This window comes from Uloborus diversus, unplaced genomic scaffold, assembly GCF_026930045.1.
Source record: "Uloborus diversus isolate 005 unplaced genomic scaffold, Udiv.v.3.1 scaffold_14, whole genome shotgun sequence".
In the NCBI taxonomy this organism is placed as follows: domain Eukaryota; kingdom Metazoa; phylum Arthropoda; class Arachnida; order Araneae; family Uloboridae; genus Uloborus; species Uloborus diversus.
In genome coordinates this window covers 3786806-3814603 of record NW_026558098.1, presented here as the reverse complement: position 1 = coordinate 3814603, position 27798 = coordinate 3786806, and the positions used below count along the sequence as shown (strand labels likewise).

The window sequence follows — 27798 nt, the reverse complement described above, 5'->3', positions numbered from 1 at the left end:
GTCATGTTGTGAAACATTACACATATATTGAAGTTTGCAGAGGAGATTCATTCCCGTAAATGTTATTGAATCAAACTTGTGCTCGTTCATATTCAATTTGTGGTATAATATTTTCCAACAAATCAATCGAGAGGAAATAAAGTGAGACTGCCAAGAGCAAGTTCGTTTTTTAGAAAATAGTTGAATGAATGCAGTCAACTTATGTCTTCTTAACTGCTTAAGTTTAAGAAATGGAGTGAGGAAGAAATTGGAAGCGTAAAACTGCACTGTGTAGGAAAAAATGTCGAATACAACAAGACCAGGTTCAGGTTCCTTTTTCATGTCTTCAGTCATGTTGTGAAACATTACACATATATTGAAGTTTGCAGAGGAGATTCATTCCCGTAAATGTTATTGAATCAAACTTGTGCTCGTTCATATTCAATTTGTGGTATAATATTTTCCAACAAATCAATCGAGAGGAAATAAAGTGAGACTGCCAAGAGCAAGTTCGTTTTTTAGAAAATAGTTGAATGAATGCAGTCAACTCATTTCTTCTTAACGGCTTAAGCTTAAGAAATGGAGTGAGGAAGAAATTGGAAGCGTAAAACTGCACTGTGTAGGAAAAAATGTCGAATACAACAAGACCAGGTTCAGGTTCCTTTTTCATGTCTTCAGTCATGTTGTGAAACATTGATTGCACATATTGAAGTTTGCAGAGGAGATTCATTCCCGTAAATGTTATTGAATCAAACTTGTGCTCGTTCATATTCAATTTGTGGTATAATATTTTCCAACAAATCAATCGAAAGGAAATAAAGTGAGACTGCCAAGAGCAAGTTTATTTTTAATAAACGTTCTTCATTGTGGTAGTGTGTGTGGATCATTTGCTTCATCGTTATTGAACAGAGTGATGGTAGCTGAATGGAAGCAGAAATTTTCTCAAGTTGTCCGTCTGTATCAACTTCCAAATTGTATTTTTCTTGCATAAAAAATCCGGTTTATACCAAATTGTATTCTTGCATAAAAAATCCGGTTTATACCAAATTGTATTCTTCTTGCATAACAAATCCGGTTTATACCAAATTGTATTCTTCTTGCATAAAAAAATCCGGTTCATACCAAATTGTATTCTTCTTGCATAAAAAAATCCGGTTCATACCAAATTGTATTCTTCTTGCATAAAAAAATCCGGTTCATACCAGCAGCCATTGCTAAACAACCATTTTTCTTTTATGCCTTAATGCGCGCAGTGAAAAGATGATGATGTTGTGTGATAAGAAACCTCTCATTTAATCTGTTGAACATTTAACGTCATCACTATAAACTACAGAAAAGTCACTCTGTGTGATTACTGTTCAAAAAAAAAAAAAACTTCTGATGAATTGGGAATACCCGTGAATGTCCACATTTGAGTCAATCTTCGAACAGCTTCTACACAATTAAAGAGACATGGATACTGTCACTAACAACAAATCTTTTACTTGTGAATGTTGTTCAAAGGTTTTTACTACAATTTCAGGCTTGAAAACTCACATTAACGTACATACTGGCGAAAAACCTTACGCGTGTGATGTTTGTTCAAAAACATTTTCTGCGCCTTCAAATTTAAATAGACATAAGAGACTCCATACTGGTGAAAAGCCTTACGCATGTGACATTTGCTCAAAGACATTTTCTCATTCTTCTAATTTCAAGAAACATATGAGCATCCACACAGGCGCTGGTGCCTACTCGTGTGAATGCTGTTCAGTATCATTTCATTCTGCTTCAATTTTAAATGACCATTTGAAAATCCATGATGGTGAAAAACCTTACGTATGTGACATTTGCTCAAAGACATTTTCTCATTCTTCTAACTTCAAGAAACATATGAGCATCCACACAGGCGCTGGTGCCTACTCGTGTGAATGCTGTTTAGAAACATTTCATTCTGCTTCAATTTTAAATGACCATTTGAAAATCCATGCTGGTGAAAATCCTTACGCGTGTGACATTTGCTCAAAGACATTTTCTCATTCTTCTAACTTCAAGAAACATATGAGCATCCACACAGGCGCTGGTGCCTACTCGTGTGAATGCTGTTCAGAATCATTTCATTCTGCTTCAATTTTAAATGACCATTTGAAAATCCATGCTGGTGAAAAACCTTACGCGTGTGACATTTGCTCAAAGACATTTTCTCATTCTTCTAACTTCAAGAAACATATGAGCATCCACACAGGCGCTGGTGCCTACTCGTGTGAATGCTGTTCAGAAACATTTCATTCTGCTTCAATTTTAAATGACCATTTGAAAATCCATGCTGGTGAAAAACCTTACGCATGTGACATTTGCTCAAAGACATTTTCTCATTCTTCTAACTTCAAGAAACATATGAGCATCCACACAGGCGCTGGTGCCTACTCGTGTGAATGCTGTTCAGAATCATTTCATTCTGCTTCAATTTTAAATGACCATTTGAAAATCCATGCTGGTGAAAAACCTTACGCGTGTGACATTTGCTCAAAGACATTTTCTCATTCTTCTAACTTCAAGAAACATATGAGCATCCACACAGGCGCTGGTGCCTACTCGTGTGAATGCTGTTCAGAATCATTTCATTCTGCTTCAATTTTAAATGACCATTTGAAAATCCATGCTGGTGAAAAACCTTACGCGTGTGACATTTGCTCAAAGACATTTTCTCATTCTTCTAACTTCAAGAAACATATGAGCATCCACACAGGCGCTGGTGCCTACTCGTGTGAATGCTGTTCAGAATCATTTCATTCTGCTTCAATTTTAAACGACCATTTGAAAATCCATGCTGGGGAAAAATCCATTTCGTGCGAGTTTAGCCCGAAAACATTTTTTGATGCATCAAATTCAAAACCACGTTTGAAGATCCTTCCTGGTGAAAAACCATACGCGTGTGAATACTGTTCGAAGGCATTTTCTCGCAATTGTGATTTGAAGAACCATTTGAAAGTACATACTGGTAAAAAAACTGGTGTTTTAGACTTGAAGAAGCAGGTGGTTGCCGACGCTGAGGAAAAACCACAACCACTTGATGCCTGCTCGGTTTCAGACTTAGAGGCTCTTGAAAGAGACCATACGGATGATAAACAATTTTCAGGTGAAAGCTGCTCAAAGAAATTTACCGAATCTCCCGATTTAAAAATTCATTCAAGTGATCATGAAAGGGAAAAACTGTATTCGTGTGAGCATTGCTCAAAATCGTTTTCTTCGACTGCCAGCCTTAGAGTGCATATGAGAGGCCACACTGAAGAAAAACTGCATTCGTGTGAGCATTGTTCAAAATCGTTTTCTTCGACTGCCAGCCTTAGAGGGCATATGAGAGGCCACACTGAAGAAAAACTGCATTCGTGTGAGCATTGTTCAAAATCGTTTTCTTCGACTGCCAGCCTTAGAGTGCATATGAGAGGCCACACTGAAGAAAAACTGCATTCGTGTGAGCATTGTTCAAAATCGTTTTCTTCGACTGCCAGCCTTAGAGTGCATATGAGAGGCCACACTGAAGAAAAACTGTATTCGTGTGAGCATTGCTCAAAATCGTTTTCTTCGACTGCCAGCCTTAGAGTGCATATGAGAGGCCACACTGAAGAAAAACTGTATTCGTGTGAGCATTGCTCAAAATCGTTTTCTTCGACTGCCAGCCTTAGAGTGCATATGAGAGGCCACACTGAAGAAAGACGGTATTCGTGTGAGCATTGTTCAAAGACCTTCGTTTTTGCTTCGCATTTAAAGACACATGTGAAAATCCACACTGCCGAAAATCAGTACTCGTGTCGAGTTTGTTCGATGACATTTTCCGGCGTTTCGAGCATAAGGCAACACGAGAGACGCCATACCGGTAAGAAGCTGTTTTCGTGTGAACAGTGTCCAAAGGTATTTTCTCAAGCTGCAGACCTCAAGAGGCACGCGCGGACCCACTCTGGTGAAAAGCCATATCCTTGTGGACGTTGCCCGAAAGTATTTTCTCAAGCTGCTCACCTGAAGAGTCATATGAGGGCCCATACCGGTGAAAGGCCATTTGCGTGCGAGTTCTGTTCGAAGACTTTCCCGAGCCGCTCAAGTTTAAAAATACATTTGAGGAGACATACTGGTGAAACGCCCTATTCTTGCGAACTTTGTTCGAAATCATTTCCTTACGCTTCAAACTTAAGGACCCATGTGAGACTTCATACCAGGGTTTAAGCTGAGTTCAAAAGTTTTTTAGCATAAAAGCTAAAACTGATGGAAAAATGTTAGCAAAATGCTAAAATGTTACACATTCTCATATATTTACATATGCCTCAGTGTGTTTCATCTTCAGTTGAAAATAAAATTCATATTTCATTTGTGACATCCTTGAAGAAATAAGTACAACAGCAATTGTTTTAAAACATAAAATAAAAAAAGAAAACATGATTGGTGTTTAGAACGTTGCAGTCTCCTCCTCCTAATAAAGCAGTTTTTGGGGGGACATAATGCTGGATAAGACTAATAGTTATTGAACTTAATTGTAGTTTAAACATCTTAGCTAAGATTTAAAAAAGATTAAGTTGATTATCGCCATGCACGCTTCCTCTCTAGGATCATACATTTCTTCTTTATTTAAAAAACTAATTTAATTTTTATTTGAGCAAAAAATCGAGAAGGCATTGCTTTATTTTCGCAATTCAGATAGTGTTTTCGCATTATGCGAAAAATGCGACCGTAGCGGAAACCCTGCTTCATACTTCTGTTTTCGTGTGAGCGTTATCCAAAAGTACAGTAGGTGCCTCTTAATGTGATCACGGTTAATGTTTTCATTCGCTTAATGTTATCAGAATCACGAAGTCCAGAGACACTTGTATACTAACACGTGTTAAAAAAGTCGGATATTGTAATCAGTGTCTCCTTTTATTGTTATCGTTTTTTCATAAACTTTCAAATTGTCCAAATTGTTTTCAAATTTGCATGGTTGCAGGTGGCAAGCTCCTCCCACTTAGAATTAATGTAGATTCCAAAAGGAGGAGCGCCGTGATTTAACTGTCGGGGAAAAAATTAACATTTTAAAACGCTTCGACAATAGGGAAGTTGCAACCTATTAAATGTTCATATTTTGGCTATTGGATATTGTTAATTGACCCTCAAAACTAAAAAATTCACCATCGCCGAATTTTAAAACACCGTGGTTGATTTTTAATGATTTTTTAAAAATCCACGCGCAAAAGTGCACGCTTCTGAAACGTCACTAGCCTACGTCACAGGGCGCGAATGGGCAGCCTTCCGCCGAAGATCCCTTGTTTTCGCTAGGAACATTTTGAGCGCGCTGATATTTTTATTTTTTAGAAATTAAATAATCCTTTTGAACACACTATGGAGACCGGATTCGTTAAAGCACAATCTAAATAATCTTCCTCATGTAACATCAATGAGGATATTCGAATATTTCCCAGAGGATGAGAGGTTTAATGTTCCAGAAACGCGAGGAGTTAAATGCGCTGACGTCACAGGCGCTTGAACTTTAAAAATTAATTTAAAAAAAAAACTACTTATCGTATCGCAAAATTTTTTTCACCTATGATGTTCATACATGTTACTCTATCATATAAAAATAAAATTGAAAAATCGAAAACTTCCCTATTTACCCATGCTGAGTCAAAAAAATGCAGCAGAGCTAAAAATTTCTCAGACATTATTTTGTAAGTTCCTAAAGAATCCAGAAGAGATTGAAAACAAAGCGATAAGCTAAATGAAAACTTATACAAGCGAAACCATGCTGGTAATTGAATCTGCTTTGAAACTATGGTCTACAAATGTAAGGGAAGAATATGCGCGAGTAAACGGTCATATTTCATATCACCTATTACCATGTGTTTCAAAACTGCATATTTTAGTTTTCCCTTTTATGATTACGATATTTGCATTCTGCTAATTTAGTAATTTATAATTTAAAATCGTGTTTAGCTGAGTCGTTGTAATTTTAATTTACGGTTACAAAAATAAAATATTCTTAATTCAAAAAAAAAAGAAAAAAAAAAAAACTCTGTGTCCCCTGGATTCTTTTCGGTTATTGTTATCAGTCGGTTATTATTATCAAATTGTATTTGTCCCAAAGTGATCACATTAAGCGGCGCTTACTGTATTTCCTTAACCTTCCTACTGGAAGAAGCACATGCAAGTCCATACTGGTGAAAAACCACATCTGGTGAACTCACTCCCGTGAGTATTTCCTCAACCTTCCTACTGGAAGAAGCACATGCAAGTCCATACTGGTGAAAAATCATATCTGGTGAACTCACTCCCGTGAGTATTTCCTCAACCTTCCTACTGGAAGATGCAAATGTAAGTCCGTACTGGTGAAAAACCACATCTGGTGAACTCCCGTGAGTATTTCCTCAACCTTCCTACTGGAAGAAGCACATGCAAGTCCATACTGGTGAAAAACCACATCTGGTGAACTCACTCCCGTGAGTATTTCCTCAACCTTCCTACTGGAAGAAGCACATGCAAGTCCATACTGGTGAAAAATCATATCTGGTGAACTCCCGTGAGTATTTTCTCAACCTTCCTGCTGGAAGAAGCACATGCAAGTCCATAATGGTGAAAAATCATACCTGGTGAACTCCCGTGAGTATTTCCTCAACCTTCCTACTGGAAGAAGCACATGCAAGTCCATACTGGTGAAAAATCATATCTGGTGAACTCCCGTGAGTATTTCCTCAACCTTCCTACTGGAAGAAGCACATGCAAGTCCATACTGGTGAAAAACTACATCCGGAGAACTCCATTTGTGACAGGCATGACTTAAGACAACTTTTTTTTTTGTTGATTTTTAAATTGATTTGGAAAAACTTGCCATGGGGTGATGTGAATATTGACCTCATTTGTAATAAACACTAAAACTTTGACTCAATAAAAAAGTATTTAAAATTTGTTGGATTAAAACCTGCTGTGACAGACGTGAAAAAATTGCGACATAGATTTTGAGTGACCATATGTTATTACCATTTGCTCTTAATTGGTATGCATGTCAAGTTTGAATTTTTTTTGGGGGAATCAAAGTTAGACTTGGATGTGTGAAGCAGAAAGAAAAATATTCAGAGCTTTGTAATCAGTAAAATAATATTAAATATTTATCAGCCTGACAGACATGACGCGTGTGCATTTTTATATAAACTTGACTATTTATTCTTTACATATCGCTCTCTTTATTTTTCACTGCAACCTAGGGATTATAGATGATCAAATAGTGATGTATTGTGTCATATGTATGTCATGCAGTATGAGTTCAGGAAAGGTAAATCGTGTGCTACTAATTTATTGCATTTCTACGACAAGTTTACCTCGACTTCAGATAACAAAAAGTGTGGATGTTGTTTATATTGATTTTAAAAAAGCTTTTGATAAGGTACCGCATGTTGCTCTTCTCAGCAAATTAGCTGATATAGGAATAGGAGGAAAAACTTTACTTTGGGTTAGAAATTGGCTGACTGGAAGGAAATAAAGCTTAGCTGTGAGGGGAAATCATTCTAAATGGAGTGATATTTTAAGCGGGGTTCCTCAGGGTTCAGTTTTAGGGCCTCTCTTGTTTATTATTTTTATGAATGACATCAGTGAGAATATTTCTAGTAGCATGAATTGTTTTGCCAATGATGTAAAATGTATGGGGATTGTCGAAAATGAAGAACAGGTAAAACAGCTTCAAGAGGATTTAGATTATATTACTAAGTGGGCGGACTAGTGAGGTGCGGCAGTAAATGTAGAGAAATGTCAAGTGCTGCACTTCGGTCATGGAAATAAGCGTACGAGTTATCGTTTTACAGGGTTCAATCATTAGTCAGGCAGAAAATGTTATTGATCTGGGTATCATAATAAATCAGGACTTCAAGTTTAGTCAACAGTGCAGCATTGCAAGCAACAAAGCCAACCGAATGCTTGGGTTTATCAATAGATCTATTTCAAACAAATCTAAGAAACTTCTTCTGCCTTTATATAGGAGTTTAGTAAGACCTCATGTTAGGAGACTCCTCGCTTGCATTCTGACCATATTTTTAGACGTGAGATTGAACACATAGGTACAAGAACTAACTCAAAATATCTACATACGAACTTTATTGATGTTTGCCATCTACACTACAACGCACAAAGTTGCGCTTTCACAAATACAAAAAAGCAGCCGACGACCTGTCAACATGTTAAACTGTGAGCTTTTAAAAAGTGCTCAGCTTATTAACTTTAAGTGGAAGCTCAACCAGGACGTATGATACTTCTTGAAAAAACATATTTATCTAGTGCAACATCATGAAGAGCCAAATTTAAAAAGTAACTTGTTTATTATGGCTATGATATATACAATGACATGTTAAAGGAAGTATTGAGAATACGCTCTTTACAATATTAAGTAGCTCATAATACTTTAAATGACTTCTGAAGCTAACATTCTAAGTCAAAGTATGAAACGTTAAACATACTGAGCTGTGATCTTCATGTCAAGAGCAATAAGCCGAAGCTATCGGCAAAAACGGACAGACTCAACTGAGCTGCCGAAAGAAGCAACCAAGTCTGACTTGGGTTGAAATTCAAAGGGAGGAGAATGAAGCAAAGTGCCGGGAGCTTAAATGCTACCGACAATTTGCATATTCTGCTGACGCGATCTTGTTGCAAGAAGGAAAGATCGAATGAGAAAAACTAATGCAAATTAAGGTTGCCAACACTTTTGGAAAACAATTTACTTCCTGTCGTAACACAACACAAGGTATTATTTTATCTGGCGCCACCTGCCAGATAAATTGTTTTACATCAAAATTTGCATAAATCAAAATAAATAAAAGAATTGAATAATTAATAATCGAAAACAGTTCAAAGTTCTTTTCTGATCAGTTTCACAACACCCCATTTGGAGTGTGCTGTGCAGTTTTGGTCGCCTTATCTGAAGAAAGATATTTGTGTATTGGAAAGGGTTCAAAGAAGGGTAACTAGACTAGTAAGGGGACTTTCAGATGTAGACTATGATAGCAGACTTAATAGGTTTAATATGCGAAGCCTAGAACAAAGGAGGTTCAGAGGGGGCATGATTCAGCTGTTTAAATTTAGCAAAATGAATGATGTTAATGGATTCAATTTTTCACCGAAAGCAGGACGAGGGAGATTACCGGAAGAGGTGGTCATGAGCAAGGGGGTGGATAGCTTTAAGAGGGATTTTGATCTTCATTGGGGACTAATAAATTGACTAGGACCAGCCTAGCTGGCCAAGAGCCTGTTGCTGGTCGTTACATTTGTATTTGTATATGAGACGCAAAATCAACAAAAAATAAATAAAAAAGAAAAATTAATTTGAATTTTGACATCTTGAATTCAAATTATGTTTTTCGCAATCACGAGTGTGTGTATGTAGGCGTGTGTGTTTGTGTGTGGGGTGTTTGTGTGTAGGGGGTATGTGTATGTGTATGTGTGTGTAGGCATGAGTGTTTGTGTCTGTGTGCTGGCATAAGTGTGTGGGTAGTTGTGTGTATGAATGTGTGTGTGGGGGGGGGGTATGTGTATGTGTGTAGGCATATGTGTTTTTGTCTGTGTTCATGCATGAATGTGTGGGTAGTTGTGTGTATGTGTGTATGTGTAGGTGTCTGTATGTATACGTGTGTGTATGGTTTGTGTGTGTTTGTGTATATTGTGTATAGGTGTGCGTGTGTGTGTAGTTGTGTATGTATGCGCGTGTGTGTAGGACATGGATGCAACCTGGAGACGGCTTTCGCTAGAGGAGCAGCATCGTGAGGAGCCGGTCGACGGTGATGGTGCGGATGGTGGCGTCGGTGGGAAAATAAAATGATGGGACGCCAAAAACAGTCAAATGAAAGCAATAAGCAATCGTGATTGCTCAAAAAAAAAAAAAAAAAAAAAAATAAATAAATAAAAAAAATCAAAATAAAAAAAATCAAAACTTGGGAAGGGGGGGAACCCCTCTGGAATTGACTAGTGTGGGAGCAGTAACAATTGCTAATATTTGTTGCCTCTCATACCAGACGACATGATCAAAAATATCATCTTATTGTACATTTGCTATATTGCGTATTGTGAAATGTTGCTTTTTCCAAGAGATAGTTTTTGTCACCACCAACAAGTATTGAAATTGAAGAGGGTAGACTTTTTATACTCTGAAGTATATATAACCATACCCAAAATTAGAATTGTGTCCCAAGTTTGAAGTGTATTTGCGATTTTCTGAATATATAAATAAATAAGTGAAACTGACTTAGTAAAGTTAAGTGAAGATGAATGTGCACAAATCAGGATTCGCCGATATATATCAATCAATATATATCACGATATATATCCGATATTTATTTTGAAAATATCACGATATTTTGGTATTTTAGATATTTATTTTTCCAACTACAGTATTTTCAATAAAAAAGTATATTAATCATAGTTATATTGATCATTTATTATTAAAATTACCAAAAAGTTATATACTATATTCCTGTGATGTATTAATGTAACAAAGTAATATAACATTCCTGTTTTACTTGCATTTTATGTTCATAAAATTGTTAGTAATGCAACAATTTAAATTCGTATTAGAAATGCCTAGGTAAATATTAAACATTGCTCAGAAAAAAGAAAATGTCTTATGACTGTGCATCGACTAAAGTATATTATTCATTTCTAATGAATCATGTAACTGTAAAAGTAACTAACAAGAAAAATGAATAAAACAGCTAATGCTAAATGAACTCTATTTAAATTGGTAGAAATTTAAAATGAAATATTAGATATAAATAATGAAAGAAGCCTTAATTTTTTAAGTCTACGTATTGTAATTGTTCATTAATCACACAGATTAATTAATAAAGTTGTATTTATTTAAATAATAAAGTAAGAGCTGAGCAACAACAAATTTAACTCGTACACACAGTACCACTTAAAATCTTCCGAACACTATATCGTTGCCATCTTCATCACCGAAACAGATGAAAGAAATTAAAGCGCATGAAATAAATGAACAAGGCTTAACTAAAGACAAGAAAGAATTAAACAATACTTAACAGTAATTATAATATAAGAAAATCAAGAGTGATTTAAGGATGCATTTTCTATTCGGAACTCCAGCGCTCGAATACGCTACCTTGCGGTGATTTACAAAACTGCAAATGAAACTAAAACATTGCCGCGTTGCGTTCCACGTGTGTCTGTTGACGTAAACACAGGCAGTTTGTTCTGAGTATTTATTAACGCAATCGATGTGTCTTAGTTTGCTTTCAGCTACAGAAATTAATTCGTCCCTTAGTAGTATTCTCGAGCTTCTCAAAATAATGTTAGTTTTCATTATTTCCTTAATAATTGGTGAAAGCGAAAATTCTGGATTAACAAACTTCGATAACGTTATACAAGGTAAAAAATTTTATTGTTTTGTATGAATTTGTAAGAATATGGGTTTTTTTTTAATCTTAAATTAATTAAGTTACCATATTTTACTGCAGCATTTAGTTGGAATGGACAGTATGCAAAATATTTTCTTGAATATATTATCGTAGAACAAAATGAATAACCGAGAAAGAATTTACTTTATTCCTTTTATTCTCAGCTGAAAGGTTTCGCCAAATTTGTTTAGGGTTATAGTTTTAGTATAGTGCGAGCAAAGTAGCCTTGGCGAGATTTCGCGTTTTTAGTTAAACCATTTTTAATTTTTATCATGAGTGGAATAAAATGGTAGTAAGATTACAGAATTCGATAAGTGAAAAGAAATAATGGTCAATCAACTGAAAAGAAAACTACCACCATATATCCGTGAGAATTTTGTTGATGATTTGCATAACATGACACAATTAAATCGTAACTCAGAAATTAGAAAAATCGAAACAGAAAATTTTTAAATTAACCGATTCGGGAATTCGAGAGAAATAACTCAGCTACAAATGGAAAACAATAAGCGCTAGCCAAGCAAGGCAAAGAAGTATCATCTTCTTTCGATAACAATTTGTAATGTCATATTGAATTTTCTAGCATTAACTGTTGTTCTTGTCAGGCCACAATTATTATTTAGTTTTATCAAGAATTGATAAATATCGAATTCAACATCGTGGAAATAGCTGCTTAGAACTACGAACTACGTAGTTTGCATTAATCTTTGACGTTTAGTAATGCTTCTTGAATTCTCATTTCTTTCTACGTGGGCCAGAATATCCACAAGACTTTGAAAATTAATTTAAAAAGAATAAAGCGAAAAAATCATACGTACGAACCAAAATCACAACACTTTTAGCATTTTCTTCGTTACCATGTGCGTTTGTTTTAGTTTTTAAGTCCGCCATTAGACAGTGACTTCAGTGCCCCCTATAGTTCGTTGGAGTTGCGAATTTGGAAGACTTTAGTTTCTGCTAATTGAAAATATCGGATATTTTCGATAATGATATTTTCGCACCCTGGCACAAATAATGCACTAGTATATAGCCACGAAGTATTAAAAAAAAATTCGAATTCATAATGCTGCTCAGTCAACGTAGGTAGGGACCGATTTACTTACCTGGGTGCCCGGGGCACTGACAAATATGCCCCGCCCCCCACACGCAAAAAATATGAAGGTAAGTGTTGGATATTATTTTGATAGAAAGAACACTTTAAAATATCGATTTCATACGAAAAAAGTTAATAATTAAGATGTTTTGCAAAGAAATTATTTGATACTAGCTGTACCCGACGCGCGTTGCTACGCCAACAAAAAAATACATCATTATACTGATTTTCATGACAATCGGTTGAACGGGGCAGAAGTTGCTACTCTGCAGTGCCACCTGGTGGCGAGTGGCTTCAATGAGCATATTATGCACCTTCTCCGTTGAAAAATACATATATATAGCAATTTTCATAATAATCGGTCCAGGTATCGAGTGAAGCCGTGACTCTACACAAATTTTATACTCACGCAGTTTGCAAGATCAATCCATCGCTAAAAATATCAAATAGAAAAAGTTTTAAATCCCCCCGTTGCATGAAAAGCCATAAAACAATAAAGAAAGAATTTATTTGTTCAAACTCAAGCAAAATGGCAACAGCTCACTTCTTATCAATGAGATCTTTCTCGCGAATTAATTTCTGCAGCCGATAATTCGTATTTATCCAATGGATTGTGACTTAAATCGGAATAAAGAAGGAACTATCGATCGGATTTTTTTCGAACCGGTCCATAAACATTCCCGGTACCAAAAATAACAAACGGTGAAAGTTTCAGCCAAATCTGCCGGGTCGTTTTTGAGTTCATGGATGACATACAGACAAACATTCATTTATATATATATAGATAGATAAATCTAAAATAATTTTATGGTTTTCATGTTTGAAAATTTTTTACAGTCGCAGATGGAAAAACTATGATACAAATGGTAAATGTAAATCATAATGTGCTTTCTGTGCATCAATGATCCTTTATATATTATCTCCTTTGTTTTCTTGTAGTAAATTCATCTATAATGTCCTCCTAATCAAGTTTTTGGTCAAACTTACTTCTATTGATAACAGAGCTAATAAAGATAATTTACCATCAGAAATGAGAGTACGCAAAGGACACTTAATTCTCTTCAATAGCGAAAATGATCGTTCTCCACAACAATAGGCTAATATGCTTTCATTTAATAAAAAAAATTATCAAATGATAATTTTTTTTTGTTTCCTTTAGTTAGAGACCCCGAACACTGGTCCCTAAAAAAAAATTGTGACAGAAATTTGGTGCCCCCTTTCCTTTGGTGCCCGAATGCCCTGCCGTAAATCAGTCCCTGAACGTAGGTAATCAAAATTATTTCCGTACGTAAAAATCCTATTTTGTCGAAGTTTGAAAACTGATTCAACTTTGCCAATATAACTACTAAAGCGGCAATGTTTAACTCCCATAGCTTCAAAATATAACTATTCATTTATGGTGCAACATCATCTACCTGCTCGGGCCGTGGTAGCCCGATCGGTAGAGTGTCGGATTCGGGGCCGGAGGGTCCTGAGTTCGAACCTTGATGGTCGAAGATCCACCGTCGTCATTAAAGGGGACTGGGCGACGTTAAATAGGCTCGTGGTCTCAATGTCCTCCAAGTGAAACGATACCTCTGTGGGTGCTAACACCAGGTAGCTATTAGCTCCTGATCTGGTTCTAAATTCTCATTAACTGTTCGATCCGGTGATGGTGCTGCCATCTATCGGTATATAAAAATAATGGAGGCAAGGCACTTAGTATGCAGTCCTCGAGATAAATACAGTTGTAGTCAGTTGTGACTCGGAATCGAAATCTACCTGCTCATTAGTAAAGCAGGTGTACTAGCAGTTAAAACAAACTTGGTGAAAATGGCCCAGTTAAGGTGCTGTCCCAATAATGGTAACTTGGCTCTAGTCACACGTAGGATCTACTGTCTATCACATGTATTCTCAAAAGCTTTTTTATTTAGTTTGGCAGTAAAAAAATACTGCTACTACCAATACAAAACTAAATAATAATAATAATAACTTCAAAAGCAAAGTATCCAGGCAAAGTTGCTTGAAAAACTTATTGTTATAGTCTGACCACGGATTGTTGGAAAGACACACATCCGTTTTACAGCCGGAAGTGGACGAATCTATTATTTTTTAGCTTTTGCAGAAGCAGAGTCTCATTCAAATGAGCGGAATACCGGCATCAAATTTGTACCCCCCCCCCCCGCCATTCAGATAGATTCGTCTTATCTGGACGTTTGAAAATTCCATACAATCCGTGGTCGGACAGTACAGACATGACTGGCGTGACAGACATGACAAGGTTTAATGTTCTGTATGGCACTCAAATCTTGAATTTATTTTTCAATTGCGGCATAACAAACTAAAGTCTTCAAAATAGTAAATCCAACCTCAAAGCACTCTATATTTTCTTACATTATTATTACAATATGTAGACTTATATTGACGTTATATTGAGTTACTGATCTGGGGGTCTTTATAAGTCAGGATTTAAAGTTCAGCCAACAGTGCAGCATTGCTAGCAACAAAGCCAATAAGATGCTTGGGTTTATCAATAGATCTATTTCAAACAAATCTAAAGAAGTTCTTCTGCCCTTATATAGAAGTTTGGTAAGACCTCATTTGGAGAATGCTGTTCAGTTTTGGTCTCCTCATCTTAAGAAAGACATTAATGTATTGGAAAGGGTTCAAAGGCGGGCTACAAGGCTAATGAATGGACTTTCTCATTTATACTACGACTCCTGGCTAAGAAGGCTAAAAATGTACAGTCTTGAGCAAGGAAGAGACCGAGGGGACATGATTCAGTTGTTTAAATTTATTAAAATGAAAGATGTTACGGGGCTGAAGTTTAGCACTGAAAACAGGACAAGGGGTCATTGTTTCAAGCTATTTAAATCTCTGGCTAACATGGATATTAGGACAAATTATTATTATAGCAGGGTAGTGGAACCTCGGAACAGCTTACCGGAAGAGGTGGTACGGGAGTAGATAGTTTTAAGAGGGCCATTGATCTTCACTGGGGATTGTAAATGGACTAGGACCAGTCTAGCTGGGCCCAGAGCCAGTTGCTGGTCTTCACTTTTGTATTTGTAATTGTATCTAACATTTCATTTTTATCAATTCAAATGCACTGTAAAAAAATTCCGAAACGTTACTGAGTATTTCCGTGTAACGTTTCGGGATTTCAATGGTTTTTATCCACTTCCTGGAAATATCATGTATCATTGTCAAAAAGTTTCCTGAATTGCTACAAGTTGTCCAAATTCAGACTTCTCTCTGTTGTAAAAAATATTTTTAGCTCCCTGTTTTAAAATTAACTGAGAGTATTTATGAGGTGTATAGGCTTCAGCTCGATTCTGGCTCGTCCATGCTGATTAAACTCCCAAAGGGAGCGAAAAAGTATGGACTACTGTCTGACCATGGATTACACGGAAAGGCTAATATCCGGTTTATAGGCGGAAATGGACGTGTCTATTACTCTATAGGGGTGTTAGTTAGTTTGTTACAGAAGTGCACTTGTACTTCTCTATTATTTAGCCTTAGTCTTATTTTATCTATGTACAGTGTACAAGGGCGAATTCAGGGGAGGGTCAAAGAGTCAGCTGCCCCCCTTGTGATGGAAAACAATTTTTTAAATGAGTACAAGCACGCATAAGAAGGCGAAGCTTGGATTTAAATGGATGCTCTCCATAATTTAACATTTTTTTTTAGGCAATCACAATTGCTTATTGTTCTCATTTGACTGATTTTGGCGTTACGCTGATTTTATTTTCCCGCCAGCACCCTCTGCAGCATCACCGTCGACCGGCCGCCTCACGATGCTGCTCCTCTTGCAGATCTTCTGGTTACGTACATATCCTACACACACGCATACACACACTCACACACCTACACACACACACCTACACACACACCTACACATACACACTCCTACACACACACTCATGCCTGTACACAGACACAAACACACATACTTACATACATAACACACACACACATGCTTACATACATAACACACACACACACACACGAACGCCTACACACACACGAATGCCTACATGCACACGCGCATACACAGCACTCATACACATGCGTACATACACTCACACACACGCCTCCTCACACATGCGGCTACACAAGCACACCCACATGCGCCTACACAAACACACGCGCATACATACACACATGCTCGTGATTGCGAAAAACATAATTTGAATTCAAGATGCCAAAAATTCAAATTAATATAATTTTTTTTTTTTTTTTTTTTTGCATTGTAAAAGTTCCTTTTTTAATGAAAACTCCGAAACGCGTGTCTGAAATATTTTGAATATTTGTACTTTTTTAACGTTGTCGTAGAAAATTTTAATACAAGAATGTTGTGCATTTCTTGTTTTCATTGGAAACATTTAATATAAAGATATCTAATTTCATCACTTGAAAATTTTTATAATTTAAATATGAACTGCATACTACACAACTAATAAATTTTTATTTACATTTTTCACGATAATAGTTTTTATTAGAATACATATATAAGTAAGTTAATAGAATGCCATAAAAATATTAATTGATATGCAATAGCAATACGTACTATATTTGGAAGAAGGTTCACATTATGCTTTTTTTTTTCCCCGTCCATTTCACTGGCTACTGAAACTTGACCCCCCCCCCCCCTAACAAACATTTCTGGATCCGCCCCTGACAGTGTACATATTACTCAATTTGCACTTTATTCCGAAAACTTTAATCTTTGCCTTTTAGTTTTTGCATATTGAGTTCAAGACTCCATTTTATATCATACTAGTTGTACCCGTACGGCTTTGCCCGTAATAGAAAATTAAAAGGTCTTTTGGTTCACATGTATATTTACATATAATGTATGGTGAATTTTCTCGCCAATTGGCTTGGTTACGGTTTCACGTAATGATAATTTCGTTTTTCTCTCGTCCATCTTATGATATTTTTGTTCTTAAAATTGGAATAGAAAAAGAACCACATCGAATTTTCGAAAAATCGCTTCGAGGTGCACACCCCCATTCTACAAACTAACTTTGTGCCAAATTTCATGAAAATCGGCCGAACGGTCTAGGTGCTATGCGCGTCACAGACATCCTGACTGACGTTCAGCTTTATTATTAGTAAAGAATATAAAGTGTGAACTTTCTTTAAAATATGTAAGTCAACAAGCAACTAAAATTAAAAATTAAAAAGCCCCGAATTTCCAAACACATTCTATCGGACGCAGAAAAAAAATTCTTTATTTTGGTACAAAAATAAATTTTTTTTAAATATATTTACACTAACAAAATCGCGAAAAACCTTTTAGAGGTTTTTAATTAATATCTTCGCTAATTAGGATCATCCGAAGACGCAACCTAGTTAAAAATAATCTCGCTCAACTCTCCCTTTGAACAAAAAAAAAAGTTTTTCAAAGTCGGTGCATCCGTTTAGGCGCTAGAGTGCCACAGACGGACACACACAAACAGAGAAACGTCAAACTTATAACCTCATTCCTTTGTGTGTCAAGGGTTAAAAATAATGATTTGTATGTACGTATATATAGTTCATACTTGCCAACTCTACTGTTTTTAACGGGAGACTCCCGTTTTTTGCTTCCATCTCCCGATTTCCCGTTTTTTACGATTTTTTTTGCAATTTTTTCAGTCAATCGTCAAACATTTTCACTTTCTTCTCAATAGATGGCGCCCTTTTCTAATCTACCAATGTCAGGGAATAAGAATTTTGAAAATTAATAACTCATTTAATAAAAATTAATTTTTTAGAAGCTTTCCACATTGCATGTTCAACGAAGCACGTGCTTTGCCGAAAATTGCAGCAGATTTCAATCCTTTTGCATCTTGAAATTATTTTAATTATTTTGAATGGTTGAAGTTATTTTAACATGTGCGACCCTATACCTACTTATTTTATATTGTATTTTCATCATATATTGATTTTTGTAGCTACTTTTCTGGTAGAGACTGAAGTATGTATGAAACTTAAAGCTAATTCACTCATTATTTAGTTTTTCTTTAACAGTATATTTTTCTTGCTACTACCAATTTGTCTTACATCTGCAAAAAGTCCCCATTTCACTTTAAATTTAGTATTTATGTTATTTATAAGCATAATTTAAAAATTCTGTAGCGAGGATATGTCGATGGTGAATCACCTATATACCTCTAGTAAAATCTCCTGTTTTTTTCCCTTCCAAGGTTGGCAAGTATGATAGTTTAAATTTGATTCAATGGGTTATTGTATTTAAAAAATATTTTTTTAAACTCATTCTTAAAATACGGTGAAACGAAACAGATTATAGAATTTCAAGGGTCGAAGTGGTCCTATATATCCTATATTTCCTATATTTTCAAAAAAAGTATGAAAATCGTCCTATATTTCCTATATTTTTGGAAAATGTCCTATATTTCTTATATTCCTTTTTTTTATCCAATTAATTTCTTTAAAACAACAGTAAACAAACTATCTGACTTCGGATTTTTCGTCGAAAGTACGTGTGCAAACGAATTTGCAAATTAAAAAACACAACTCACTAAATCCTGCAACAGGCATCTTCTCTCATTGGCCGCAGCAATATGATGTCACTGTAGTGGGTGGAGTTTCGAGAACGAATTCTGAAGTTGGTTTTAGAATTTTGCGTTTGGCAACAGCAGTTTGTTTTGTTTTCCAGCGTGGTTTTTTTTGGTTTTGTTTTCGTGGTTTTTTTTTTTTTTTTGGTTTTTGTTTTCTCGGGTATATTTTTGTGTTCAGTGCATTTTCTGATCGGAATGTTATAATAGTCTTTTTGCAACTTTTCTTTTTGTGGAATTTTATAGAACAAAATATCAGTATGTTTGTGCTACAAAGCATTGGTTATTTCCTGTTAGTTCTCAACACAAAGACGGTTTTTATTTATTTATATAAGCTATGTTTGTGACACTTCTATCCCCGCAAAAATTGTGAGTTGCTGTGTTAATTATCAATAAATTTCACTTTCTTCTTTTTTTTTTGTCTACAAAGACACTTTTTTCAAAAATTATTCTTTCAACTACAGGAAAGTCATTTCAGGTGTAAGTTATAATTTTGTTTGAAGGTTTTTTAAATAAAATCATTGATAAGAATAAATAAATAATATGCATGTATTATTTCTTTTTTCACAGCGAAACTATTCATATAATGTGTCCTATATTTGTCCTGTATTTTTTGTGGAAAATGTCCTATATGTGACAAGTCGATCACTTCTACCCCTGTAGAATTTTCTTTCGTGATTCCCATGATTTTAAAACCTTGGAATAAAACTTTCTTCTGTCAGTGTTTTAATTAAAATTTAAGTAATTGCTTCATTTTTATTTATTTATTTATTTTTTAGCTACGTGATTTCAATATTTCTTTTCTATTTTGTTGGATTTTTTTTTAAATGAAAACTAATTCTTTTCCTTATTTTCAGCACTAATATGGATTGTGATACTTATGTCCTCAACATATCTGATGTCAATTTTTCACCCCAACAGTAGAAAAATTCATGTGCGCGTAAAAATAAAGAACTTGATCGAAGTAAAGGTTTCAAGAAGTTCACCTCAAGTACAAATTTTCCGTAATTTTAAATCTAAAGAGGGGCTGTGTTTTCTTTGCTAAGTGAGTCAAAAGAAGCAAATTACTCCAAGGGATGTATAGATATGTGTATTTCTAAACGGCCTAGACTAAAGAAGAGCTGTGTTTCCTTAGCTAAACCAGGCAAAAGAAGCAAAATACTCCAAGGGTTGTATAGATTTGTGTATTGCTAAACGGCATAGACTAAAGAAGAGCTGTGTTTCCTTAGCTAAGCCAGTCAAAAGAAGCAAAATACTCCAAGGGATGTATAGATTTATGTATTGCTAAACGGCCTAGACTAAAGAAGATCTGTGTTTCTTTAGCTAAACCAGGCAAAAGAAGCAAAATACTCCAAGGGATTTATAGATGTGCGTATTGCTAAACGGCCTACACTAAAGAAGAGCTGTGTTTCCTTAGCTAAGCCAGTCAAAAGAAGCAAAATACTCCAAGGGATGTATAGATTTGTGTATTGCTAAACGGCCTAGACTAAAGAAGATCTGTGTTTCCTTGGCTAAACTAGGCAAAAGAAGCAAAATACTCCAAGGGTTGTATAGATGTGCGTATTGCTGAACGGCCTACACTAAAAAAGAGCTGTGCTTCCTTAGCTAAACCAGGCAAAAGAAGCAAAATACTCCAAGGGATGTATAGATGTGCGTATTGCTAAACGGCCTAGACTAAAAAAGAGCTGTGTTTCCTTAGCTAAACCAGTCAAAAGAAGTAGAGCATTCCAAGTGATGTGCAAAAATGTGTGTTGCTCAACAGCCTAGACTAAAGAAGAGCTGTGTTTCCTTAGCTAAAGCAGTCAAAAGAAGTCGAGCGCTCCAGGTGATGTGCAAAAGCGTGTGTTGCTAAGCAGCCTAGACTAAAGAAGAGCTGTATTTCCTTAGCTTAACCAGTCAAAAGAAGTCGAGGACTCCAAGTGACGTGCAGGAGTGTCTAGCTAAACGCCTCGTCTTTTCGCGTAATATCGCCAATAATCATGTCCAGCATTTCACTTACTGTCATTTTTTTCTGAGACAAATACACACTCATCTAAGCATGATTGACAAGAGCTCTTGCTGTTTTTCATGTACTTGTGTGAAGAGATGCAACAAATCTCACTTGTGATTGTCGTTTCAAGCTCTTCCCTCATCTTCAAATCCACTGATACATATGAGTAGGCTTGCCAGATTTCTGAAATGTTCAACCGGGACCATCATAAGCTGCCCCCCCCCCCCCCAATCAGTGTCGCAGGTATACAAAAGGGTGCACTTTCTTGGTTAGTTTTTATTATTTTATTGAGTAGTTTCTTTTCAATGCTATGAATAAATGGTTCCTAACTATGAACCAAAACCAGAGGTGAACCAAACCTATGAAACAAGCAAATACATTTAAACATTTTACTTATGTAAGTAGAAACTATTTGAATGAGGAATAAAAATTTGAAATATATTTTCATGTAGATAATTTAATTGACCAGAACTTTTTTCGTTTTTGATCTTGTTGCAAAAATCATAAGCGAATTCAATATTAATTTTTATATTAATGTTAAAAATGACAAATAAACTATCCTAAATAATCCTTCAGTTTCTTAATTTTTGACTTTTTTGGTCATATTTTATCAAATTCATCATTTTCCGGGGCATGAAGTAAACCGGCGGGGAACCGGAGTTCTGTCCCGGCCAAACCGGGACGTCTGGCAAGCCTACTTATGAGCGTTCCTCCGGGCCAGAAGCACTACTCGTGTGAACAGTGTTCACAGACGTTCACTCAATCTTCAAGCCTCAGGATCCATCTGAGAATACATTCTGGCGAGAAGCCCTATAAGTGTAACTACTGTCCGAAGTCATTTTCTAAAGATTCGAGCTTAATTACGCATTTGAGAGTCCATTCCGGCGAAAAACCTTTCTCGTGCGGCTGTTGTTCGATGTCATTCACTCAATCTTCAAACCTCAAGAGACATTTGAGGGCACACACTGGCGAGAAATCATATCCTTGTGAGTTGTGTCCGAAGGCGTTTCCTGACTCTACGAAATTGAAGAGACATTTGCGGGTTCACACTGGTGAAAAGCCCCACCTGTGTGTCTATTGTCCGAAGACATTTTTACACTCTTCAGGCCTAAAGAGACATTTGAGGGTTCACACTGGTGAAAAGCCTTATTTGTGTAAATATTGTTGCAAGGCTTTTGCTGACTGTTCAAACTTAAAAACACATTTGAGGGTCCACACTCGGGAAAAGCCGCCTGTTGAATAATGTTCAGGCCTAAAGAGACATTTGAGGGTTCAGACTGGTGAAAAGCCCCACCTGTGTGTCTATTGTCCGAAGACATTTTTACACTCTTCAGGCCTAAAGAGACATTTGAGGGTTCACACTGGTGAAAAGTCCCACCTGTGTGTCTATTGTCCGAAGACATTTTTACATTCTTCAGGCCTAAAGAGACATTTGAGGGTTCACACTGGTGAAAAGCCCCACCTGTGTGTCTATTGTCCGAAGACATTTTTACACTCTTCAGGCCTAAAGAGATTTGCGGGTTCACACTGGTGAAAAGCCCCACCTGTGTGTCTATTGTCCGAAGACAATTTTACACTCTTCAGGCCTAAAGAGACATTTGAGGGTTCACACTGGCGAAAAGCCCTATTTGTGTAAATATTGTTGCAAGGCTTTTGCTGACTGTTCAAACTTAAAAACACATTTGAGAGTCCACACTCGGGAAAAGCCGCCTGTTGAATAATGTTCTTTGAAAAATGAATCATGCATATGTTTGCCAAACTCCCGTCTTGTTTCAGTTAAGAAGTACATTCTAGAATACGTGCCGAAGACATTTTTACACTCTTCAGGCCTAAAGAGACATTTGAGGGTTCACACTGGTGAAAAGCCTTATTTGTGTAAATATTGTTGCAAGACTTTTGCTGACTGTTCAAACTTAAAAACACATTTGAGGGTCCACACTCGGGAAAAGCCGCCTGTTGAATAATGTTCTTTTAAAAATGAATCATGCATTTGTTTGCCAAACTCCCGTCTTGTTTCCGTTCACAATTAAAAAGGACATTTTAGAATACTCGCTTAAGGGAAGACATATACATGCGATGGTTGTTTTAAGGCCTTTTTTTTTAACTTCACATTGAAATTCCCAGTCCAGATACCGCAGTGGCAGAAATCCATCTTCATCTGAGATTCGCTATGAGGCTTCAGATTTAAAGACACATAATAGCATCCATGTTGAAGAATGACCTCATTCGCAAGAGTTTTGTGTAAAGTCTTTTCCCCTCTCTAACAAGTTTGCGAAAGGCAATTCATACTGACAAAATGAGTTCTTGTGAATTCTGTTCTAAGACGTTCTCTGACGCTTCAACACTGAAGGCTCATTTGAGAGTCCACTCTGTCGGGAAATCATATTCGTGTAAATATTGTTCAAAGCCATTTTCCAAAAGGTCATACTTAAAAGCACATTTGAAAGTTCATAGTGGGGAGAAATCATATTCGTGTGAACATTGTTCAAAGGCTTTTTCCACGGCCACACACTTAAGGGATCATTTGCGGGTTCATACTGGTGAAAAGCCCTATTCGTGTGAATTTTGCCCTAAGGCATTCACTCAATTTTCAAACTTGAAGAGACATTTGAGAATCCACGATGGCGCAAAGCCTTACAGTTGTGAATTCTGTTTTAAGGCCTTTTCTGATATAAGTCCTTTAAAGAGGCACATGAGAGTTCATACGGGAGAAAAACCTTACTGTTGTGAACACTGTTCAAAGACATTTTCTGACTCTTCAAATTTAAGGGCACATTTGCGATTTCATTCTGGTGAAAAAGCATATAGGTGTCAATACTGTTTAAAGTCGTTTTTTCGTGCTTCGAATTTAAAAGTACACTTGCGAGTTCATACTGGGGAAAAGTGTTATATGTGCGAACACTGTTCAGAGGCATTTTCCACGGCTGCACACTTAAGGGATCATTTGCGAGTTCATATTGGTGAAAATTCCATTTCGTGCCAGTTTTGTTCAAAGACATTTTCGTGCAACTCGGATTTGAAGAGACATATGAGACTCCATGACGACGTGGAGCCCCATTGTTGTGAACTTTGTTCCAAGGCGTTTTCTGACATATCTGATTTAAAGATGCACGTGAGGGTTCATACTGGCGAAAAGCCCCACTCGTGTGACTATTGCTCCAAGACGTTTGCCGACTCTTCAAGCTTAAAGAAACATTTGAGAGTTCATACTGGTGAAAAGCCCCACTCGTGTGACTATTGTTCAAAAGCATTCGCTCAATCTTCAAACTTAAATAAACATTTGAGGGTTCATACTGGTAAAAAACCCCACTCGTGTGATTATTGTTCAAAAGCATTCACTCTATCTTCAAGCTTAAAGACACATTTGAGCGTTCATACTGGTGAAAAGCACCACTCGTGTGAATATTGCTTCAAGACGTTTGCCGACTCTTCAAGCTTAAAGAAACATTTGAGAGTTCATACTGGTGAAAAGCCCCACTCGTGTGACTATTGTTCAAAAACATTCGCTCAATCTTCAAACTTAAATATACATTTGAGGGTTCATACTGGTGAAAAGCCCCACTTGTGTGACTATTGTTCAAAAACATTCACTCGATCTTCAAGCTTAAAGAAACATTTGAGAGTTCATACTGGTGAAATGCCCCACTCGTGTGACTATTGTTCAAAAACATTCACTCAATCTTCAAGCTTAAATAAACATTTGAAGGTTCATACTGGCGAAAAGCCCCACTCATGTGACTATTGTTCAAAAACATTCGCTCAGTCTTCAGACTTAAAGAAACATTTGAGCGTTCATACTGGTGAAAAGTCCCACTCGTGTGAATATTGCTTCAAGAAGTTTGCTGACGCTTCAAGCTTAAAGAAACATTTGAGAGTTCATACTGGTGAAAAGCCCCACTCGTGTGAATATTGTTCAAAAACATTCGCTCAATCTTCAAACTTGATTAAACATTTGAGGGTTCATACTGGTGAAAAGCCCCACTCGTGTGGTTATTGTTCCAAGACGTTTGCTGTCTCTTCAAGCTTAAAGAAACATTTGATAGTTCATTCTGGTGAAAAGCCCCACTCATGTGATTATTGCTTCAAGACGTTTGCAGACTCTTCAAACTTAAAGAAACATTTGATAGTTCATACTGGTGAAAAGCCCCACTCGTGTTACTATTGTTCAAAAACATTCACTCAATCTTCAAGCTTAAATAAACATTTGAAGGTTCATACTGGTGAAAAGCCCCACTCGTGTGAACATTGCTCCAAGACGTTTGCTGACCCTTCAAGCTTAAAGACACATTTGAGAGTTCATACTGGGGAAAAGCCCCACTCGTGTGACTATTGTTCAAAAACATTCGCTCAGTATTCAAACTTAAAGAAACATTTGATAGTTCATACTGGTGAAAAGCCCCACTCGTGTGGTTATTGTTCCAAGACGTTTGCTGTCTCTTCAAGCTTAAAGAGACATTTGAGAGTTCATACTGGTGAAAAGCCCCATTCGTGTGACTATTGTTCAAAAACATTCGCTCAATCTTCAAACTTGAATAAACATTTAAGGGTTCATACTGGTGAAAAGCCCCACTCGTGTGGTTATTGTTCCAAGACGTTTGCTGTCTCTTCAAGCTTAAAGAAACATTTGATAGTTCATTCTGGTGAAAAGCCCCACTCATGTGATTATTGTTCCAAGACGTTTGCTGACTCTTCAAACTTAAAGAAACATTTGATAGTTCATACTGGTGAAAAGCGCCACTCGTGTAACTTTGTTTAAAAACATTCACTCAATCTTCAAGCTTAAATAAACATTTGATAGTTCATACTGGTGAAAAGCCCCACTCGTGTGACTATTGTTTAAAAACACTCACTCAATCTTCAAGCTTAAATAAACATTTGAAGGTTCATACTGGCGAAAAGCCTCACTCGTGTGAATATTGTTCAAAAACATTCGCTCAATCATCAGGCTTAAAGAAACATTTGAGCGTTCATACAGGTGAAAAGCCACACTCGTGTGAATATTGCTCCAAGACGTTTACTGACGCTTCAAGCTTAAAGAAACATTTGAGAGTTCATACTGGTCAAAAGCCCCACTCGTGTGACTATTGTTCAAAAACATTCGCTCAATCTTCAAACTTGAATAAACATTGGAGGGTTCATACTGGTGAAAAGCACCACTCGTGTGACTATTGTTCAAAAACATTCGCTCAATCTTCAAACTTGAATGAACATTTGAAGGTTCATACTGGCGAAAAGCCCCACTCGTGTGACTATTGTTCAAAAACATTCGCTCAGTCTTCAGGCTTAAAGACACATTTGAGCGTTCATACTGGTGAAAAGTCCCACTCGTGTGAATATTGCTTCAAGAAGTTTGCTGACGCTTCAAGCTTAAAGAAACATTTGAGAGTTCATACTGGTGAAAAGCCCCACTCGTGTGACTACTGTTCGAAAACATTCGCTCAATCTTCAAACTTGAATAAACATTTGAGGGTTTATACTGGTGAAAAGCCCCACTCGTGTGGTTATTGTTCCAAGACGTTTGCAGACTCTTCAAACTTAAAGAAACATTTGATAGTTCATACTGGTGAAAAGCCCCACTCGTGTAACTTTGTTCAAAAACATTCACTCAATCTTCAAGCTTAAATAAACATTTGATAGTTCATACTGGTGAAAAGCCCCACTCGTGTGACTATTGTTTAAAAACACTCACTCAATCTTCAAGCTTAAATAAACATTTGAAGGTTTATACTGGCGAAAAGCCCCGCTCGTGTGAATATTGCTCCAAGACGTTTGCTGACCCTTCAAGCTTAAAGAAACATTTGAGAGTTCATACTGGGGAAAAGCCCCACTCGTGTGACTATTGTTCAAAAACATTCGCTCAATCTTCAAACTTGAATAAACATTTAAGGGTTCATACTGGTGAAAAGCCCCACTCGTGTGGTTATTGTTCCAAGACGTTTGCTGTCTCTTCAAGCTTAAAGAGACATTTGAGAGTTCATACTGGTGAAAAGCCCCATTCGTGTGACTATTGTTCAAAAACATTCGCTCAATCTTCAAACTTGAATAAACATTTAAGGGTTCATACTGGTGAAAAGCCCCACTCGTGTGGTTATTGTTCCAAGACGTTTGCTGTCTCTTCAAGCTTAAAGAGACATTTGAGAGTTCATACTGGTGAAAAGCCCCATTCGTGTGACTATTGTTCAAAAACATTCGCTCAATCTTCAAACTTGAATAAACATTTAAGGGTTCATACTGGTGAAAAGCCCCACTCGTGTGGTTATTGTTCCAAGACGTTTGCTGTCTCTTCAAGCTTAAAGAAACATTTGATAGTTCATTCTGGTGAAAAGCCCCACTCATGTGATTATTGTTCCAAGACGTTTGCAGACTCTTCAAACTTAAAGAAACATTTGATAGTTCATACTGGTGAAAAGCCCCACTCGTGTAACTTTGTTCAAAAACATTCACTCAATCTTCAAGCTTAAATAAACATTTGAAGGTTCATACTGGCGAAAAGCCCCGCTCGTGTGATTATTGCTCCAAGACGTTTGCTGACCCTTCAAGCTTAAAGAAACATTTGAGAGTTCATACTGGTGAAAAGCCCCATTCGTGTGACTATTGTTCAAAAACATTCGCTCAGTCTTCAAACTTAAAGAAACATTTGAGGGTTCATACTGGTGAAAAGCCCCACTCGTGTGATTATTGTTCCAAGACGTTTGCAGACTCTTCAAACTTAAAGAAACATTTGATAGTTCATACTGGTGAAAAGCCCCACTCGTGTAACTTTTGTTCAAAAACATTCACTCAATCTTCAAGCTTAAATAA

The 27798-nt window shown here is 36.6% G+C and overlaps 1 protein-coding gene across 1 annotated transcript; it reads left to right on the top strand.

Annotated features, from left to right (window-relative positions):
* Positions 1 to 1683: 1683 nt before the first annotated feature.
* On the top strand, positions 1684 to 27568 carry LOC129232841 (zinc finger protein 729-like). Its single transcript, XM_054866941.1, has 4 exons — positions 1684 to 3097; positions 23907 to 25739; positions 25943 to 26513; positions 26615 to 27568. Exons 1-4 carry the CDS (start codon positions 1684 to 1686, stop codon positions 27456 to 27458), a joined length of 4662 nt encoding a protein of 1553 aa, XP_054722916.1. The 3' UTR covers positions 27459 to 27568.
* Positions 27569 to 27798: the final 230 nt, after the last annotated feature.